General features: G+C 39.4%; 1 protein-coding gene across 1 annotated transcript in view; it reads left to right on the top strand.

The window, feature by feature from the left end:
* TRPM3 (transient receptor potential cation channel, subfamily M, member 3) overlaps window positions 1–21,676 on the top strand; it is a 279,012-nt gene that overhangs the window by 179,211 nt on the left and 78,125 nt on the right. Inside the window, exons 7-8 of the mRNA XM_009886395.1 lie at window positions 2,759–2,933; window positions 15,353–15,476. Of these exons, the coding sequence (XP_009884697.1) occupies window positions 2,759–2,933; window positions 15,353–15,476 (299 nt within the window). The remainder of the gene's footprint in view (window positions 1–2,758; window positions 2,934–15,352; window positions 15,477–21,676) is intronic.

Genomic DNA, 21,676 nt, shown 5'->3' with positions numbered 1-21,676 from the left:
CAGACTGTTGTATAATGTGCATGCACAAGCTTAAATAGTGCTCTTGCAGAGAATTCCACACTCTTGCATTTCTAAGGAGATAGAGAGACCTAGAAGCAAAAATATTTTTATTACCACTTAAAGAGAAGTCCATGAGCTACCTTCTTCCCTGAGTCAGAGGTTCTTCTTATTGGCATCACATGCCAACATTTTTCAAAGTGGTCAGGTGCTACAGTTGGACAAGGCATGGTCAGTTCTCAGTTGCATAGATGCAAATTTGTTAGCAAATGCAGTGTTAATATCTAATCAGGAATAGGCAGTCAGTGTTTTCCTACCAACTGAAATTTTTCTACAGATTGCATTCATTTCCAAATTTCTAGTATATTAATCCAGGATTTTTGGTATCAAACCATGTGCAAGTTTAATTCAAGTCTGCTCTGTGTTTTACCAGAGAGTTATTGAGAAGCTGACTTCTTTGGTATAAGTAGCTAAGCCTTTGTTCTGACGCAAATATAATGTCACAAATAATTTAAATGTGATTGGGAACACCATAGAAAACTAAGAATGGGATAATTGTTTCTTACTCTCTTTTTCAAATTTAAAGTTACTCAAGTAGACATGTCCACACCAAGAATTCCATTTTTATTTGTTTTCTGATCACAATTGTCTTACAAAAAAAAAAATAATTCTTGTACTAGACATAACTATAGACAACATTTCTTTAGTCATCTAGTAGCAAAGGAAAACCTGGGCAGACTTGTGATGTGAAGTTTTCTGCAGCATCCTCAACTGCAACAAGATGTATCATATTACATCTATTGCTATGGGAAGAAAATCATATTATTTATAAGATCCTCAGAAAAAAAATGGGGTTTTATCACTAATATCTAGAGTGCATTTTTAAGGGATGCAGTTTTTAGCATGATTAAAAGAATGTAGGTAAACAACACAAATTTGCCAAACAAAATTCATCCTTAGCTTAAGTCCCTTAAAGTTAATGGAAGTACATGTGGAATAGATTAACCCATCAGACTTAAAAATCACTCTTCTTAAGCAAGGTTCTTATTTTCCCTTTCTCATTTGACTCTGTTCCCCAAAACTGTTTTCCACTAAGACCTTTGGAAAGAATTTAACCACAAAAAAAATTTCATTATTAAGTAGAGCAGTAATTCAGGGAAGTCCTTAATATTAATAAAGAAATTAATCAGTGAGCTCTGTGCAAATCATTCTGTTAACCACTTTGTAATATCCTACCCTTCTTACTCTCTTTCATTATCCTGCATTTTATAACTCTGTTTGTAGCTTTCTTAACATAAATAAACACCGCACACTTTACTTAAGTTATATAATAAGAGCCACAAACTGACAGTACATACAACCATAACGAAGCATGCTGAGAGTCTCTCCAGGAAACACAATGTTTGCTTGTAAAGTGGTTCAGGAGTGCTTACAATATTTTGCTGTTTTATGTAAGAACCGTTTTTTTTTTTCTTTTTTAAGTAACAGTTCACTTTGGTTTTTGACAGTAATTCAAATCCTTAAAAACTTTTGTGACTATCAAAAATCATTTGATTGGTGCATGTTTCTAGGGGGTCTAACAAGATTTAATGTTTCAGTCCCTTCGCTTCCGTGGACAAAACTACCTCTAAATGGAAACCCTCATGCAACTTTTCCTGACCCAGCAATTTTTGGGCACTCTTTTTATTTTTCAGTGAAACATCAAAATTTTGTGCAGAACGCACATAGTTTTTCTTAGGAAAAGCGGGTTTAAAGGGAAAAAGTCTTTCTGTTCCACCCCACCGCACCCCACCCCACCCCACCCCCCCAAAAAAAAAAAAGAAAATGTTTAACTAATTCTACTGCCTTGGTCCGTTTGAATGTCCCAAGTCCCAACCGGTCAAGAAGTGACAACCATAAAAGCTTTTTCAGTCATGTTAATGCCATCCTGGTGTCAGATTGCATTTCTCTAAATCCATGAGACTTTCCCGGCAAAGACTGTGCTGTAACTTTTGCAGAGGGCTCCCGTCTAATTCTACCACAAGTATTGAAAATGAAGATGTCTCTCCCTGGTTCAGCACTAGTTCAGCTGTCTCTGGAGCAATGTACCCACTCTGTCGTCTGCAAAACAAGGAATATGCTGCAAAACTGGGAGAGAATTCAGAGAAAAACTGTGAGACTGACTAGAATTGGAAAATAACTATTGCATTGACTTGTAATAGAATACATTTAGTTTATCAAAGAGAAGGTTACAGGGCTATCTGTAGGCAGCTTTAAAATGCACCTAATACAGCAACAAAAATATCATAGAAGGGATTTTAAAACAGCAAGGAAAGCCACTAGAAGACCCAATGATTGGAAACTGACCCATACAAAATCTAGATTACAAGCAAGCTACAAAGTCATGATTCCGAACATGTTAGAAAGAACTGTGGGAGCTTTTCTAAGCTTTCAAATCAAGATTTGATCTTTTAAAAAATTCATGGCCTATTTCAATCATAACTGTGGTATTTAAAACAGAAGATAATTCTAGAAAATCCTGGTTTATGCATTGGAACTGATTCGATGACTACAGTGGTCCCTTCTGTCCTTAAAAATCTGTGATTTTCCAAATGCCATTTTCTCTGACATAACACTGTACAGTCACAGTGCAGTAATTTCAGTGCGATTTTTTTTTTTTTTCTGTCTTCTGTTATGTTTTATTTGCTTTGCTGGTTTTGCATTTTTTTGTTCCTTTTCTGTTTTGTCCGGGCTTTTCGTTTGTTTCTTACTTTTACTCCAGGAATTGGTCAAGGGGTTCCGGTGGTGGCCCTCATTGTGGAAGGAGGTCCCAATGTTATCTCCATCGTTCTGGAGTACCTGCGAGATACTCCTCCTGTTCCTGTTGTGATATGCGATGGCAGTGGCCGGGCGTCTGACATCCTTGCCTTTGGTCACAAATACTCTGAAGAAGGAGGGTAAGTCATTTCCTAGTGTGTGTTATTTCTCCATCCACAGGTCCAATTTGGTGGTAAGACAGAGCCCAGGAAATTATTAGCAATATAGTACAAAAGGAGTGTCTTCTTCACACTGTTGATGGCTGTTTCCATCGTCAATACGGGTGAAATACTGAAGGTATCCAGAACAAAAGAAAAAAAAAGGGGGACTTAGAGCAACACTAAGGAAAGTTTACAGAATAAAACATGTGCAGAAACTGTATCATACAGTTACTTGTTGTGAGCCATAACACATTAACAAGTACAGTGTATGGTAACATGCAGTTGCGGGTCACGGGATTCAGTCAAAGGGCACAGGGAACTCTTTTCACTGGCTTAGATATGATATGTCATTATAATATATTGGACTGCTGTCTTCAGGTTTCATTCAGCCCTACATGTCCATATAAATTAGTTTGTACTTGCCTTGCCTTTGGGGCATGATTCTGCACACTTACCTATATTCACACATGATTGCTTGTGCGGTGATCTGTGTTTGCACTGTCCCACCTTTCCGTGCAGACTCCGGGTGAGGCAAGGATAGTATCTAGCCTTTATTACAGAAGATTCAAGTGTGTTTTTGTTAAATCAGGCTTTAAGCATGCATTGCAAATTCCACAGTGCATATTATTACTGAATGCCCAAATCTTCAATATTGTTTGTTATGTGTTATGTGTAAACAACCATAGAATCACAGAACAGTTGAGGTTGGAAGGGAACTCTGGAAGTCATCTAGAACAACTAGAACAACACCACTGCTCAAGCCGGGCAACCTAGGGCCAGTTGCCCAGGACCCTGTCCAGCTGGCTTTTGAATATCTCCAGGGACGGAGACTCCCCAGCCTCTCTGGGCAACCTGTGCCAGTGCTCATTTACCCATGGAGGAAAAAAAAATAATATTTCCTCATGTTCAGAACAAACATCCTGTGTTTCAGCTTGTGCCCATTGCCTCTGGCACTGTCACCAGACACCACTGAAAACAGTCTGGCTCCATCTTTTCTACGTCCTCCCTTCAGTTATTTATATACATTGGTGAGATCCTCTCTGAGCCTTCTCTGCTGCAGGCCAGACAGTCTGAGCTCTCTCAGCCTTTGCTCATATGTGAGGTAATCGAGTCCTTTCATCATCTTAGTGCCCAACACTGGATGGTCTCCAGTAAATCCATGTCTCTCTTATGCTGACGAACCCAGAACTGGACACAGGACTGCAGGTGTGTCCTCATCAGAGCTGAGGAAAAAGGAAGGATCATTTCCCTCAACCTGCTAGCAACACTCCTCCTAATGCAGCCCAGGATACCATTAGCCTTTGTTGTTGCAATGGCACATTGCTGGCTTATGTTCAACTCGATGTCCACCAGAACCCCCAGGCCCTTTTCTGCTAAGCTGCTTTCCTGCTAGGAGGCCCTCAGCATGTACTGGTACATGGGGTTCTTCCTCCCCAGGTGCAAAACTTCACATTTTACCTTGTTGAACTTCATGAGGTTCCTGTCAGCTCATTTCTCCATTCTGTCCAAGTCCATCTGCCAGAAGGCAGCACAACTGTCTGTCGTATCAGCCACGCCTGCAAGTTTTATATCATCAGCAAACTTGCAGAGAGTATACTCAGACCCATCTTCAAGGTCATTAATGAGGATGTTGAGCAGGATTGGACCCAGGATTCGTCCCTGGAATGCACCACTAGTTGCTGGCTTCCAACAAGACTTCATACCATTGATCACCACTCTCAGCCCAGCCATTCAGCCAGTTCACAATGCACTGTTTGCTCCTCCAGCCTGTACTTCAACAGTTTTTCTATGAGGATCTTACCGGAGACAGTGTCAAAGGCGTTACTGAAGTCTACGTAGACAATATCCACTGCTTGGCCCTGATCTACCCAATCTGTCATTTCATTACAGAAGGTGATCTGGTTGTCAAGCATGACTTCCCCTTGGTGAATCCATGATTGCTACTCCTAATCATCTTCATGTCCTTCATGTGCTTGGATGTCGTTCTCTGGATTAGCTGCTCTCCATCACCTCCCCAGGGATCAAGGGAAGGCTGACCAGCCTGTAGTTCTGTGGGTTCTCCTTCTTCTTCTTCTTCTTGAACATAGAAGTGACCATTGCTTTTCTCTAGTCCTCAGGCAGTCCTTCCAGTTGCCGTGATTGTTCAAAGATTATGGGGTGGCCTTACAATGACATCAGTAGACTTCCTCAGTATTCATGAGTGCATCCCCTCAGGTCCCGTGGATTTATGCATGTCCAGTTTAAGTATTGCCTGACCTAATCCTCTTCCACCAAGGATATGACTTCCTTCCTTCAGACTGGTCTGGTATTGAAGAAGGCACCCAGTACTTCAGCTGTTTCTGTGTCCTATGCCACCAGGTCCCCTGTCCCATTCATTGAGCTTTGAGGAGGTGATACTAGAATATCAACCAACTTTCTTGGGCCCCTCTTCCCTCTGGGTCTTATCCCGTAGGACTCTTCCAAGGAGATCACCAAAGAGGCCAGTCTGCTCTCCTCAAATCCAGGGTTGTGATCTTGCTTTTTGCCCTCTCCCTCCTTTCAGAATCCTGAACTCTGCCATCTCATGGTCACTGCAGCCAAGGCTGCCTTTGACCTTCACATGCCCATTGAGCCCCTCTTTGTTGGTGATTATGAGGTCCAGCAGAGCACTCTCATTGGCTGCTCTATCACTTGTGTCAGGATGTTCTTGTCAATGCCCTCCAGGACTGCTTATGCCCTACTGCATGTCCCTCCAGCAGATGTTGCAGTGGTTAAAATTCCCCATAAGGATAAGGGCCTGTAAACATGAGGCTGTTCCTAGCTGTCTGTAGAGGGCCTCATCCACTTGCTCTTCCTGGTAAGGCATCCTACAGCAGACATGCACTACAATGTCACCCTTACCTGTCTTCTCTTTAATCTTAACCAATAAATTCTCAGTTGGCTTATCATGCACCCCCAGGCAGAGCTCTATGTGCTCCAGCTGTTCTCACATAAAGGGCAACTCCAGCTCCTCATCTTCTCAGCCTAAGAGCTTGTATCCCTCCATTGCAATACCTCCAGTCATGAGAGCCACCCCATCATGTCTCTATGATCCCAACAGCATCATATCCTGCAACTGCGCACAGATCAAACTCATTATGTTTATTCCTCATACTCTGCATATTATTACATAGGCATTTTACAGAGGAACCCCACCATACTGATTTCCCAGAAAGGGCTTTGGAGGTTTCTCCATAATGGTGCCCTGTAGGCACTTCCTTGCTTACACAAAAACAGTGGAGGTGAGCTTGCTTGAGCCCTCTTTTGTTGATTTTATGATCCCTTCCTATCACACCACTCCAGACTCTTTACTCATCAGCCCTGTGCATCACACCCTTACAAAACTGCTGATGATTCTCTCTCCCTCCCCCAGCATTTGTACTTTAAAGCCCTTCTTACCAGGTCAGACATTTCAGCACAGGTACCTTTGCCCTGCTTGGTGAGGTGGATCCTCTCTCTCACAAGCAGACGCTCATCTGCAAGCAGGGCCCATGGTCATAGAACCCAGCCCTGTCACCACCATCAGCTCTGACCAGCCAGCTATTGACCTTGTGGCTGCCCTTACCATGTCCTTACCTGGCAGCAGCCGGCACCCTCAGAGAGTTTCCAGTTGTTCCCCAATAATCATGGACCTTGTCCCCAGAAGCTCCCAAAGCAGAAGCCAGAGTTTGCTGCTCAGAGTAGGAAATAACGAATGAGGGAGGATTTAATAATTTGAGAACAAAACATAAAGTGGAACCAAAACCCCCGGAGATTCTTATAACTAAGATCTATTTCATGCTTTTTGTCCAAGTAGCTGCAGTAATCTTCTGATCAGGATTCACTGGGGACTCATTTTTGTCTGTGTTAGAATATGTGAAGATATACATTCACACCTACAACAGAGTTATGCAAATAATAAACTGTATAATCCATAAACACTGAGCTGCTCTAGACCAAGCACTACTATGTTTTTTAAAAATAAGTGTGATCGTGAACTTACTCAACCTAAAACCCCTACTGTGAATAAGAATTTCCTCAAATATTTAAAGCCATTTTATATTCAGGTTCATGCATCGTCAAGTGCTGCATCTGGGATAGATCTGAATGTGCCAGGTTTTGTCTGAATCTTTGAAAACTTGTTTCTCTGTTTTCAGTGACCACACTGTTAACACATTCAACATTCTTAAACATGTGTTATCCCTTTGTTTGCGATGTACCTATACAGTTTCCATCTAACTTGTCTGTGTTCTGATGTTACCATGAAAAAGAATATAGTAAGAAGAAAATGAATGCAATTTATTTCAATATATAAAGAGGGCTTATAAGAAAGATGGAGAGAGACTTTTTACCACGACCTGTAGTGACAGGACATTGGGTAATAGTTTTAAATTGGAAGACGATAGCTTTAGATTGGGCATAAGGAAGAAATTCTTTACTCTGAGGGTGGTGAGGCACTGGAACAGGTTGCCCAGAGAAGTCGTGAATGCCCCATTCCTGGAGGTGTTCAAGGCCAGGCTGGATGGGGCTTTAAGCAATCTGGTCTAGTGGGAGGTGTCCCTGACCATGGCAGAGGGGATGGAACTAGATGATCTTTAAATGCCCCTTTCAACCGAGACCATTCTGTGATTCTGTGATTCTACTTCATCATCACAAATTCCTGCCTGTAAGACACGCAAGTGATAGAATCACTAGAGGCAGAACAAGCAAGTCATTTCTTACCTAGACGCTCAAGTCTTGCTTTGTGAAAGCTATTATTCTCTCTTACCATGGGTCTTCTTTCTGTGGTGGTGCCATTCCAGGTGGTGCCTGCTATATTATCAAATAGAATTTTTTTTTCTTTTCTTTTCCTGTTGACCTTGCATTAAGTAGAATGCAGAAACTATGAAATTTGTAAAGCTAGCGAGTGGGAATTTCTGTGTGTTTGCCCTGCTTCAGAAAACATCAGTCTAAAATGCAATGATGTTTTTAAGAATACCACAAGTGAAACATCAATATTATTTATATTCATAAAAATATTTTGCCCAAATACATTCAACTTCAGATACAGACTGTGTACTTTCCCCCCTCTGCGACCTACTTTTGAATAGTGCTTAGCAATATGAGGAGAATTCTGAATAATTGGCACATTAACTGAGTTCAGCTACTAGCTCTTTCTTTTGGATGGAACATAAGTAGGTTATACAGAACTGTGTCTACTAGACTCTAAATCAATGTAGCACATCCAAATTGCGTGCAGAATTTAATTCTCCAGTCCGCTGTGCAATCAGACTATAAAGACAAAAAGCTATTTTAATTCTGGCTGCTGGCTGCAAATCGGCATCTTCTCCAAGACACAACACATCTTCCAACGGCTATGCACTGGATATCTGATCTAAATCATTCAAAATCACATCATTCATGGCAGCAGCAGGCTCAGCTCTTGAATGTTGGTATCATTATGCTGTTTTTTCAGTGTCTTAAATTCTCAGTCCTTGCACACCGATATGAATTCATTTTCTATGTATAAGAATATGTGTACTAACGACTGCTGTGAGTTTTTAAGTTTATTTGAAAGTTTGTTTCCAGGGGTAAAAGAACAACATCTGGAGGTGAAGGGCAAAATATAGCTCTCTGCTTGACTTTCAATCAGTGTGGCACCAATCCGTCCTCTCAGGGAGATCCTTGAGACTGTTGGATAATTGTGTATCTGCCTGATGGGTCTTTTTGTATCAGGTTTCACAGAACTGTGATGTACCTGCCTTCCCTCCTCATTTTTTATCCTTCCTAATTGATTTCACATAACAGAAAAAGGAGTGATTTTTTCTATTAACCAAGGTGCGGTACCCCTTTGCAATGTCACAGTATGTACATCCTCGAGAAGGCAAGAGACAAGAAGCTTGAATCTGCCTTATTTTAAGGCCTGATGATAGGCTTTCCTCCTGAAAATGTGGACATTTCACTCACCTAGGGCAGTCTTTGGGTGCATGTTGTAACGGTAAGCGAGACTTTGCTGGGCTGCAGCGGAATGAGGCTGCCAGCACAACACAGAGACCTGTGCCTGCATCGTCATGCAGGAGGTGCTACCTGCAACTATGTGATGTACCAAGTACTGGTCAGAAGGAACTTCGAAGCATACCTTGAAGTAAAGATGTCTCTGGAGGTGAATCAGTTTTGAGGCCTCACCTCTCTCATTGAAGTTCCAGGGGGAAGGCAAGGCAGATAGGCAGTTTCCCACTGAGCTGAGGTTTCAGCATTACAAGTGTCAAGTAAGCAGAATTAATGCAGGTGGGGTTTTTTAAGTTTGCCATAGCTTTAATATCGGGGCCTACATATTGCCTTGGTCTGAATAGCCTTGGACAGATCATTAAGAATGCACAAGGTGGCTAAATTTTGCTACAAGCAAATAAAAGCGTCAGTAGTAAGCTGAGTAAGTTCCCAGTACCTTTTACATCTTAATGACAAACAAGTTATGTACACAGTGTAACCTAAATGAGAAGGCAGCCTAAATGCAACCTTCCCCATGTGCTGAACTGGAAGAATTATTTAGCCGCTCATCACTATTGGCCCTAATTTAAAGGTCAGGTTCTGGAAGCTCTGAAGTACTTAATTTCTCTTTTACTTAAAAATTGAAAATGTGTTGAAGAGTATTGAGGGGTAAGAACATAAGATTGATCATAAATACTCAGATTTAGTCCCTGCTAATCACTAAGTGAATATCCTATCTCATCCATGTAAATCTGAAGTATTTTTAACCATATAATCAAAAATGCGTTCTTATTTCATTGTCTTGCATAAAAGCATGTGCTGGAAGTAAAACAGCTCTAAAGTGCAACTATTTATAGGATCATTCAGTAGTTCTTAATCCGCAGAGGTTTTTTTTAATTAAATGCTGAATTTAAAATGAGAAAAATGAAACACTAGGTTAAAACTATGTCACTTCTTAGACAAATATTTCCTTACAGAATGGGAAATGGATTGCAATATTCAAATGCAGTCTCCAAGCTGAGCTTATAGCATATTAACTACTCCATCGGTTCTACTCCTGCAAGCATGAGACCCTTAAGGAATTCAGTTCAATGTCATAAAGATGTACTTCTTGCCTAATGTTCACAAGGAAACATAAAACATTCTCTGTGCTTTACATGAGCATTCTCATATGAGAATCATTAAAGATTGCCTTTGGATTGATCTCCCTCGAGATCCACTGTGCCATAGTTATTAGGCTTCATAACTGAAGTATATTAATTCAATCTCTTTTCTTCTAATAGGGAAAATATAGGTATTTTTCTCTTCGAGAAAAAGGTATCATAATGTACGTATAATGTGGGTCTTCTGTATTCCACATGGTGTCTGTCACGTCATGGGGGGTCATGGGTACTATCACATCTGAATTATTTTGTAAGATTGTTTTCATATTGCATACTTCGATATCATTACTTTTCTCTTGTAACAAAGGACTTTGCAAATCAAAAACTGGATAGAAGAAGATAATTTCTTTGTTGAAATACAATCATCTCTCTTTTGGTGACAGGACAACCATTTAATAAACATAGTCAGGGGAAAATGGTGTAGAACAACCACCAGTGAGGAGCTGCAAGTAAAGCTGATTCCTCATAAAAGCACCCAGAAATCATCCATGTTTGAATAGAACAAAGGAATAATTACATTCATTTTCTGTCTCTCCTCATAACTATACTATAGCAAATGTGTGGATTTAAAAGATATGAGAAATTTGGCCAGTCCCACAGAGTTGCACAACTGTGTCTCATTTGTAATTCCAATGGAAGAAACTATCAACAGAGCCTCTCGTCATGTTTCTTACATTTGGTGTGATTGTCTAAAGCGCAAATCATAATTAAAAGGGAAAATCCCCTAAGCTTCCCATAAAGGAGGTCAGGGAATAGTTTTCACATAACACTGATATTTTATGGATATATTTTCTTTATCCTGAATACAATGAATAACTTAAAAAAAAAAAGGAATTCACAAATGTAAAGTTATAACACAGATTGTGTGCCATTCACTGAACGGAGTGTTTAATTTAGAGAATTTCAAAGCATTTTGATAACAGTAAGTTTTTAAAAAGTATAATGAACTTGCATTTTGAAATTGGGTTAAAGCATAATCATTTTAAATCTCTGTACAACTCCAGTACTAAAAAGAAGAAAAAAGAAAGACGACTAAATAATTTAGGGAGCTAGCTATAGACCAGATCTTTCAAATCCTCTCCAATGTTCACTACAAAATCATATGTCATGAGGTTGAAAGATTGTAATGTTAGTGAGTGGAACATCTATTATCTCCACAAATACTAGGTCTGACTTAAAACCAAAATTCTTTCTAAGGAGGGAGGATGCCAAAATGCTGTCATCTGTCTCTTCTGCATTGGCCAAAGCAATGAAGGGAGTTCTGCTTTGCTGTTTAATCTTCTAGCACATCTTGGACAAGAAATAGAATGTGACTTTATTCACTTTGTCACTTCAGTGTTTTTAAGTGGCCTCTCCTGATGGATCCGAGATACCCTTCTTTTTTTTCCTGTGGTAAGGCCATACAGGTCAGTTCTGATAATCTGATGCATCAAAACTAATGTTGGCATCTTCTTTAAAGAAAAAAGAAAAAAATAAAGAAAGTAACAATTATAAGTAATTTTTTTTCCTGAAACTAAAGGTAGGTGGTTCTACTTTAGATGCAAGATTTTTTACAGTAGGTATCTAAATTCCATTAGCAATACAGGTCCTCTTGAAAGAAAAAAAAAAAGAAGTATACCTGGATTTCAGGAAAATGGGCTTATTTTAGGTATTTAGGGAATGAAAGAACAGATATGAACTATGTGGGGAATGAAAGAAAACAGGTTAAATTGTCCTTTTGTAGGACATGTCATTTAGGCAGCAGCAAGTTACCTGCAGTATTGCTTCCATGGCGAATTACACAGAATTCGGGGAATCATGCCATCAAAATGCCCCGAAAGGGACTTTATTGATATGTTGCAAAATATTTTCTGGTTTAGCAGAAAGGTGATAAAAATGCTATCGTCATCTGACACTATGCACTTTTTTTCAAAGGAAGTCATAATCATAGAGTTTCAATTTGGTACAGTGGGCGGTTTTATGCTGATGGAGCTTTATGCTTATGAGATTCATATTCCATGGCAGAGGCTGCTGGATATAGTGTTCCCAAGTTAGTGGTCGAGAATCTCCTGTGTTCTAGTTTAGCCCTCTAACCACAAGACTCAAGGAGCCATCTCTTTTCCCCTGAATCTAAAATTAGGAATCTGTGATTTTAAAAAATGTGTGCTAAAGTTGTATGTGTAACAAATGTGGTTGTCTTTGTGTTGTAGATAAATCACCACCCCACCTGCAAGTCCCCGTTATTTTGCTCACAGTGGTCTGAGAAGTTACTTGTTTTAAAGGCATTAGATTTGGTGTATGCATCATAGATTTTTCCTTTGATAGCCTGGCACAGTCTGTGTTTGTCCCAGCTGGGTTACACAATTGGGAGCTTTGATCTGATACCTTCTAACATTTATCGATTCCTAAGGACTAAATGATATAGTCTTGATATGACTGATTTCAGTTTACACTGAAGCTTAACTCAGCTATGATTACTTTATCAGAAAGCTTGTTTCTATTTCTGATTACAATCACTTCAAGTTTTTCATCTCACAAAGACATTGAACAGGCTTGCAGACCAATGAGATGTTAAAAAGAAAAGTACTTCGTAAGGCTAGAAAACTGCATAAATCAAATGATGACAAGAACTTTCTGAGCAGTGGTACTTTGACAGATGTGTACCCCTGTAGTTAGAGAACCGCTTCTTGATACTTTAAAAAAAAATCTCCATACCTTTCACCCAGAGTTTGCTTTGCATGCCATTTAAACTTATGATATGATACAGTTTCTGAAAGCTTTAATTCAGGAAAGGAAAGTGATAGCTGCTTACAAAGCTTCAGGACTTAGTTCTGCTAATGCTCAATGCTTATGAAAGCAAATTTCCCTTGTTTTGTGTGTGTGTTAGCCTGAGAGACAGACAATTTCTGAAATGAACGTTCAGGTTTGGATTCAATGCTCTCTTTAAGGAAAATTAAATTATGATGAGAAAACAAGGTGGTTTTCATCCCAGGATCTTTGGAAATGTTTTCTGAAGTTCTCTAATTTCAGATTCTTCCAACTATGTAATTTTTCATGTATTTCATATGCTTTTCATACTTTTTCATGTATCATATATCATATATCACTTTCATATATCATTTCCAAAGGAAATTAGAGCTTTATTTAAATTTCTTTTTAGCTTCCCAAGTTGATGTTTTTAGGAAACTTGTTCTTAGTGATCAACCCCCAGTTTCTTTCTCAGTTTGAAGGATGGAAAAGTGCGTAGTTCTGAACCACTTATGTTTACAGGGATAGCTCCTCCCTGCCCCATTTTGTTAAGCGCAGCCTTCTTGATTAAAGCAAATTTTCACCTAAAAAAGGCTTCAGAATTTATATCATGAATGACCTACTAATATGCAACTCAAAGTATGTTAGTGCTTTTCAGGGTGTCAGCCTTTCCAAGTTGATTCTCTTTAACATGGACTGAACCTACATTTCTATCTGTGCTCTGACATCTCGTTTCATGTTCCCATGTGCTTACAACATCCTTGCTTCTATACAGGAGGTCAGGTTATTTTCTTATAATACCCGCACAGAAAGTCCTCTGCTATCAGCTCTCATTGCTGCCCACCAAGAGGGCTGGAGGTCTGAACTCATTGTAGGTTGCCTTTTTGTGAGGGAAGCAGGTCACACGGCGGGGAAGGGGTGTTTACATAGTGAGTGTGCAGTATATGCGGTGTTGTCATCTCTCCAGTATCCCAGGGAAAAGCACATCTGGAGCCGTACTGCTCCTCGATGAAAAGAGGAAGTGCAGAGGTAGACTCTCCATTCAAGAGGAGTCCATAATAAAGTAGAAGACAACCAGATGAGCCAGGCATAGAAAGAACAGTGATCCACAGCGTGGTCTAAAACCCCATGTAAACTCATTTTAATTCAAACACATTGACATATGCCTTACAGGTGTCTCTGTGAAGTGGAAGTCCTACTCAACAGAAATATTTACAGTCAAAGTCAAATTTAGAGCATAGAGAACATATGCACTCCATATGCTAGGCCTTCTATATTCTCCTATACACCTCTATTCTCTGGTTTCTTTCACACTCTCATACATTGTCTCTTCTAACGTCATGTTTGCTGTAGGTATAAAGACTAGATACTTAAATCATATTTTAAATTCAATCGTGTAATGAACATCCTGCAGTCTCATTTGGGCCTCCTTGCTGCAGAGAAGTACAGGCAACGTTTACCCATAGTATGAAATAAACAGGGGTTTGATCATTGTTCTCCCAAAGCAGCTGCCATAAGCTAGCAATGACTTTTAGATACCATGCTGCTTCTGATATTTCTTTGCAGTTGCTGCAGGGCCAAATATTGGTTTATCTTCTGTTGTAAAATATGAGATTCTCTGATTTTCATTCCTCCAGATGATCAACAATGGCTTATCCTGTAAAGCATTCTGACTCAGCAAATTTGAAACACTTGGTTGTAATTTTTAAGTGAGAAAACTGCTGTAGTGTAGAAGCTTTCACACATCAAAGGATACATGTTCTAAATTAAAGCCTACTATTTTGTAAGACATTAAGAACAGCAGTGTTTCACCCAGGACAGTCCTGAGGAACAGCCTTTTTGATATTAAGGGGTAGGGTTCAAGTAAATAATTCCGTGTAATATTACTACTTATTTCTGCTGTTGGGCCCCTTTTTGCAAGCACTAACATTAGCACTGAGGAGGAATATAAAAAATGGTTGCTCTTTAAACTACTGGAAGATCAGCATGAACAAAAGCAAAATGGTTTCTTTGAGTGCACTCAGGACCAAAGAAAATTTTTTGTTTGTTTTCTCACCTAATCCTATTCAGCATCAATAAGGTGAGTTGAAACTGCTGGGATATTCAAGCTAAAATCAAAAACACTGACAGCATAAATGCTCCTACTTTCATAAAATGAACTATGAGTTGAATTCTGCTTACTCACTGATAGAAAGAGGTCTTCATTTCACTCAGAAGTGTTGGTCTTCCTCAAATCCAGACTGTCAGTGTGGTTCTTGTTTTTGCTAGAAAATTCCACAAAGCTGATAGTTTGAATGACTTTCTGTCATGCAATATGTGGGAACTGAAAGAAAAACTTTGGAGATGAGAGACTTCAACACAATAAACATGTTTTTCTAGATCTGTGTTTTCCAGTTTGTCTGTGATGGTTTCAGTAATTCCTGTCCTTCAAACCTGTCCAGAATAACCTGCAGTGATTTGTTGTCTAACTCTTATTTGTTTGACCCTTGGCTGAAGTGTTCCCTCATGTCTGTTTTTCCACTTCATTTTTTTTTTTAATTTCAGACTTATCAACGAGTCTTTGAGAGACCAGCTGCTAGTTACCATACAGAAGACTTTCACATACACCCGAACACAGGCACAGCACCTCTTCATTATCCTCATGGAGTGCATGAAGAAGAAGGAGCTGGTATGTTCACACTTTCCTTAGAGGCAAAGAAAGAGCTCAATACATTGTTTTGATCAAGTCTTTCAAGTGCTTGTTGAAGATTTCACAAATCTGATCACTGTGATCCAGGCTTTAAAATTATATATCATGCTGACTTTTGTTTGCTTTAATCTGTATTTCCTCATTTAAATTGATTAATCCAACAGATCTCTTCCTTCTGTAAATTCCTCTAAATTTCCTTTGACAGGACAAAATCCAGCTAGTAGAGTAGGGATATCCTCAGGGATATTGTGATTAAAATTCTACCTTATTCAACTACAGAAAACCTCAGAAGGAGGCATAATTGTTTGCCTATCACTGGGATCATACTTTAAAGATGCTGTAGAGTTGCACAAGTATCACTAAGGCTATTATTTTATTATGGAGATGAGTGACAGGATAAGAAAACAGCTTGTCTCCAAGGCTCCTATTCTGCAGTGGCAAGGCTATCCCTTTAACACATACTTACCCTTTCTTGAAGAATACAAGATCTTTCAACAATTTCTGGGAACTCCATGAAGCTGCTTTTGCAGAAGCGTTTTTGAAGGAAAATCACATGGTAAAAAACTTGGGATTCAGTTCCAGGGGGTTTTATTTCTTACAAACTGACTGAACAGACACACTTCAATTTTGTAACTTAATCTTTCTTCTAAGCTTTGTTTTCTGTTCATACAACAGCTTACTGCTGCACTTTGTGTAGGGTTACACTCAAGAGGAAAGATTGACTCAGTTGCTTTATAGCAGTTTCATTTTCTGAAGCCGAGGTTTTTTGTGACTTCATCCTCTGCAGTGCGTTTTAATTTCAGTTGAAAATAGGGCATAGAGTAATTAATACCACTGGAGGGCAATGGGGAAAAATGGTTAGGAAGTGTTAAAAAAAAACCAAAACACTGCCCTTCTAAACAGAGCTTTGCAAAATAGAGTATACTTCTTTACATGCTTTAACTTGCGAAGAGTGCAAGTTAACCAGCTTGTTCATTAACCAGCTGTTCATGCATCTGTCAAAAAGTGGTCAGCCTTCCTCATGCATAACTAATCATTTACAAGTACCACAATCACCTAGCTTATACCTTGGACAATGGCAGAGAGGATCCGAAGGACAGCTTTTCAGGAAAGACATGATAGCAGCATGCAGCTCCACTGTGCTGTCGCAATGTACATGGTTGATGGAGCTGGACATACAGCAATTACTGCCGTCTTCTTCCTCCCACAACCAGAATTCAAACTCTATAGCAGATTTTAAACATCCTTCAGCTATTCACAAGCAGCCAGTGCATCCCATAGGCTATAGAGTGGTCATCCCCTCCCTAGGTGAGCTACATCCAGACAGAGAGTTCATTCTTCTTTCTTTTTTTTTACCTCCAAAATCTCCTTTGCATTAAAGACTATCAGAAAAATATGGTTGTGCTACAGAAATACTTTTCCTATCCATTTATAATTGTCAAGAGGTACCATGACCTCCATGGCACTTGAGTTTGCTTTACCTGTGTAGTGCATATGTGCCTCATTCTACCTTAATGTTCAATTTGCGGTAACATTTCTTATCAACAATTAGCAGAGACAGTCTCCTTAGGGAAACAACATTCATTCTTTTATGCTCATTTCTGTTACAGCAATAATAATATCTATGTATAGGACCTGATTGTGAAGCAGTGTTCTGCCTGCAAACATAAAAAAACATACTTCATGAGAGAAGCTGGAAGAAAGGAATGAGGAATAAAAGGAGAGAGAGAGGGAGAGGGAGAGAAAAAGGGAGGGAGCAAGGGAGGCAGGAAGGCAGGAAGGTAGGAAGAAAGGAAGAATAGAAAGTAGAGGCAGACGTTGAATTACCAAGACTGGAAATAGGCAATCTGTATTGTTGCAGACATCTAAATCCAGAACCGGTTGTCAGGCTTTGAACAAACTCTGCTACTGCACAGTTAACTCTGAAGTTTTTGTCTGCGGTATTCACATCAAGATTTTTATTCCAAGGAAGATTTTGCACTTGTTACAAGTTTCTTCGCAGACCCGTAACCTCTGTCACCACTGACTTTCTTTACCTACATGTATTGTGAAAAGCTATTAGCCAGGAGATGGTTTACCCAAAATTAGGTGTTCTGAATTTGAATTTATACCACTAACCCTACCATATGTAAAGGGAATACATTAAAACAAAAGTTTTCCTGTGGTACCCTAGTTGTACTCAGAACGCTAATTTTAACAGCAGTATGCTAGAAGGATTTTATCTGAGGTGTGGTTGCTAGGCTAATGGTGTCCTTTAAGACTCATAACCTTGTATATGAATGTAAAAGTATCATGATACTTATAACAATGAAGATAGCATTGCCAGAGGAGAGGGATGACCTTGGAGATGTGAAGTGTTCCTAGGAGGGAGTGGTGACTTCACTGGTTCTACAAAGCCACATGTTTTATATTTCCACATCTGTCCCAGCTCTTGTCTTTCCTCAGGCTTGACCTTCTGATTTGGTGGTGCATAAGACAAAACACTGCTTGATGAACTGACTTTACCATGAATCTGATCTCCCCTCTCCCTAAAGAAACAAATAGGAAGATGGAAAAGATTGTCACAGAGAGCTCAGAAGCAACCAAACTGATCATGGCTATTTCCCCTAAGCTCAGGGTCAGTGTGCCAAACTGCCTGACTTTGTGGCTGCTGAATTCATAGGCAACAAAGCAGACAGTGCAGGAGAGGCTTGTCCTGTTACAGTGTGCCACTAAACAATTAAATGCAAACAGGGTACAGGCAGGAAGATGCTCTTATAATGAAGTACATAAATGCAGATGCATCACACTTACAGTAAAGTACATAAATACAGATGAATCACAGAAGTGGAGAGAGAAAGTAAAATGCAAGTTAATCTCTGGAAAAGAACAAAAAGCTATCTTTGAAATAATTTTTCCTATCCTACCTATGTAGAATGGGTAAAACGATTGGCATCTTTTTTATAAATTTGAGGTAAGTGTGGTGGCCAGGGAAAAAGGGTAATGATAACAAAAATTATCCCCTTCGCAGAACATTAGATTTTTCACATTCTGACATTTTGGACTCCACTCTTAAAGAATGTTCTTTGAACTGTATGCCCAGGGAGCATCATTATTATTATGGTCAATGTTGCATTTATTTAATAAAGTGTAGGTTCGCTTATTGAATAAAACTTAAGTACACAAGCTGGATGATAAGGTGAGGCCATAGCAGAAGAGAGATCTAAGTCTGCTAGGTTTGCAAGACAGAGCAAATTCCTCGTCTCTATTTAATGAGCTTATTAAATTGTAAAGTTAGTTGTGTTGATACTGCAAGCGTCAGAGCTTATATTCAGAAATTTATTTGGACCAAGGTGCTTAATGAGGTCTATGGTATAAAAATCTATTTAAAATGAAATAAACTATACAGGTCTGTATATCTAACTGTAAATTATGAGGGTAGGAGACTGTTTTGTATATAATTTATGCAGATTCTCTACTGTCACATTTACATAGAATTCTTTAAAAAAGTTTATGCCAAGAAGTTCCTAAAATAGGAGCATGAAAGCTCACCAAAGCTAAGTGGGCAGGAGGCAGTATTGCAAAGTCCAGTCCACACTTTTTTTCAAAAAGTACTGTGAAATTTTTTTGTACGTGTTCCCATCTCCAGCATGCAGCTCATGACAAGCCAAAGAGTCCATTTGATGATTTCTTCCCTGCCACTAAAAAAAAATAAAATAAAAAAAGAAAGAAATGGAGGGAGGGGGAATTTAAGAAAAGAAAGAAGAATTTTTTGCTTAGGACATTTGAATTCCATATCAATTAGTCCAAAGCCACAATAAGATGGAATTCCATAAATTATATATATATATATATAAGTAGAATGAGACAGTCTTCAAGGGTGTTTTTTGATCTTTCATTCTATTGTGGGTACCCTGCTGATCTTAGAACACAAAGAGCAGGTGAGGGCACTGTCTGAGGATTCAGTCTGGGAGGGACATTTCCCACTGGAGCCCCAGCTCAGCCCTGAAGCCAAGTGGCAGCACGGAAGGGAATACCTCAGATAGCAGCCTAGGTGAGTTCACTTCAGATAGCCCCTGAAAACACATTGTGTTGGGTTATAGTTCAGAAGTTTGTTTCCAGCTGTGCAAAGGAGTATTTATTTCTGTCTCAGTAAATAAGTTAGCCTTGTTATTTGCCCTTAAAGACAGTAATTCTGGTGTTTAGGTTTTCTGACAAATACAGGCTGTTCCATTCTTTTAGGAGTACTTCATAATTTTGCAGCTTAGACTGGGGTCTAAGTTGTTGTTGCTGGAGTGCTTTGTTCACAAATCACAATCTGAATTTCTCAGAAACCAGAGTGTGCTTTCCAGGAAGCTGTTTGGGTCCATCTGTGGAACTTCTCGGGGCAGGCACAGGGAAAGGCCACTTTGGCAAGCCAGAAAGGTCCATGGCCCTGAAAAAAACACACTTGTTGCAGTAAGATACATTAATCGAAAAACTATTGCTTCCAAATTAATGCTTTGAGAGTGAATAGATCTAATCTTATATCCATTTAATAGAAAGGGCATTTTCTGTGAATCAGGATAGGTCCAATCTTATTACCATAATAATAAAAAAATGGCACATTAACACCAACAGTGAAGACTATATACTGCCTGCTGGTTAAGTGTGTTTCCTTATTGCTACCATGACCATTTTCTGCTAAATTTGTTTCCTTGAATATTTGAAGGCTCAGTTACTACATTAAGCAAACTGATAGTGTCATTACCTACCACTGCATTACAAGAAGGGTTTGCAGAATGACGAGTGTGTGAATGGTGGGCATAGGCTTGTGTGTATCCATTAATTCCTGGAACACATTTCCACACAAAGGCAGCAGACAAAATTTAATTAATTTCTTGCTAAAAGAGAAATAATAAAATCCCATCTCTATATCATGTCAGCAAGTAATGGATATTTTTTACTTGCCTCTCCTTTTCTCTGCTATTCCTGTACCTCAGTGTACTGTCGCTGTGAAGAACATAATGGCTGGTTGGGGATGGTGTAAACCTTACTGCTGCATTGTGTTACTGAGTGTATATATATGCTAATATGTCATTCCAGATGACTTCATGACTAACTTGAAACTCTGGTGTTGTCAGATTAAACAAGGCAGGTGTCATGCTGAAGTAACTGGGTGCATTGAGCTGAGATCAGGACAATCTGCATCATGAAGGTGCTTGCTATTTATTGTAGTTTTCCTTCAAACAGAGGTGGATCCAGATTGCCCAGCAATGCACATGAGCAGGCTGTGTCGCAAGGCTAACACTCATACCCCAATGTTGTCTTGCTAATGCCGAGCTTTGACTCAGCTTATTGGTTACTTACCCAAAGTATTGCAAGGCTGCTGAGCGATTTAGCAGTTTCTTTTCTGTTTGGACTACGAATAAGACCTATTCATCTTCAGAGGTTTCAGTTGTGTCTGACTGAAACAGCTGGAGCAAACCTGTCCATGTTTCTGGAAGAGTTTATACTGGGAACAGCTTGACCTGATCATATACTGGCTGCAAAAAACATTGCGCTTTTCAGCTGGATGTGCAGGCTCAGTAAATTCACATGCTAATTAAACACCATCTGCAACTGTTTATTAGCATACACATTATATTTTCTGCATTAAATATTAGCTAAATCAGATGGACGTTTAAGAATTTACCAGCATATTGTCACTTCATTTCTTTCGTCGTTCCTAAAGGTTAAAAAGATCCCTTTTTTTAAGGAAATTTGGCTTCATAAGCAAAGAAATCATTACAGCTAAGATTTTTTAATGCTGATGGCATCTTTTTTATAGAGGAGGCTCAAGAGGGATTTTTGACTTCTCAAACAGTAAAAATCAACTGTAGTTCCTACAGGAGTATGGTTGCTGTGAACAGCATGTAATTTGGCAGTAGAGATAGGGAGCAGGAAAGCATCATGTAACTACTGGCCTGCGGGTTGCTGAAACAGCTCGTCTCTGCCATGGAAACACTCTGTGAGATTTCCAGCGTAAAGTGTACTGATGCTAATTAGTCCTCTGTGTCCAAATGGAGGTGCCAGTCCTCTTCAGCTGTGACTGTAGCAACTCTCCCAATTTTGATGAAGGTTAAATCTCCTATCCAGTCTGTGCAAATCTAGGATTAGTCTAGTACTTAGGCCCTACCTCTGTAAGGAAGTGCTAAAATGATGATTGACAAGGTAGTTTT

Source organism: Charadrius vociferus, unplaced genomic scaffold (genome assembly GCF_000708025.1).
Source record: "Charadrius vociferus isolate BGI_N301 unplaced genomic scaffold, ASM70802v2 scaffold505, whole genome shotgun sequence".
Classification (NCBI taxonomy): domain Eukaryota; kingdom Metazoa; phylum Chordata; class Aves; order Charadriiformes; family Charadriidae; genus Charadrius; species Charadrius vociferus.
This window is presented reverse-complemented; position numbering and strand designations above follow the sequence as displayed.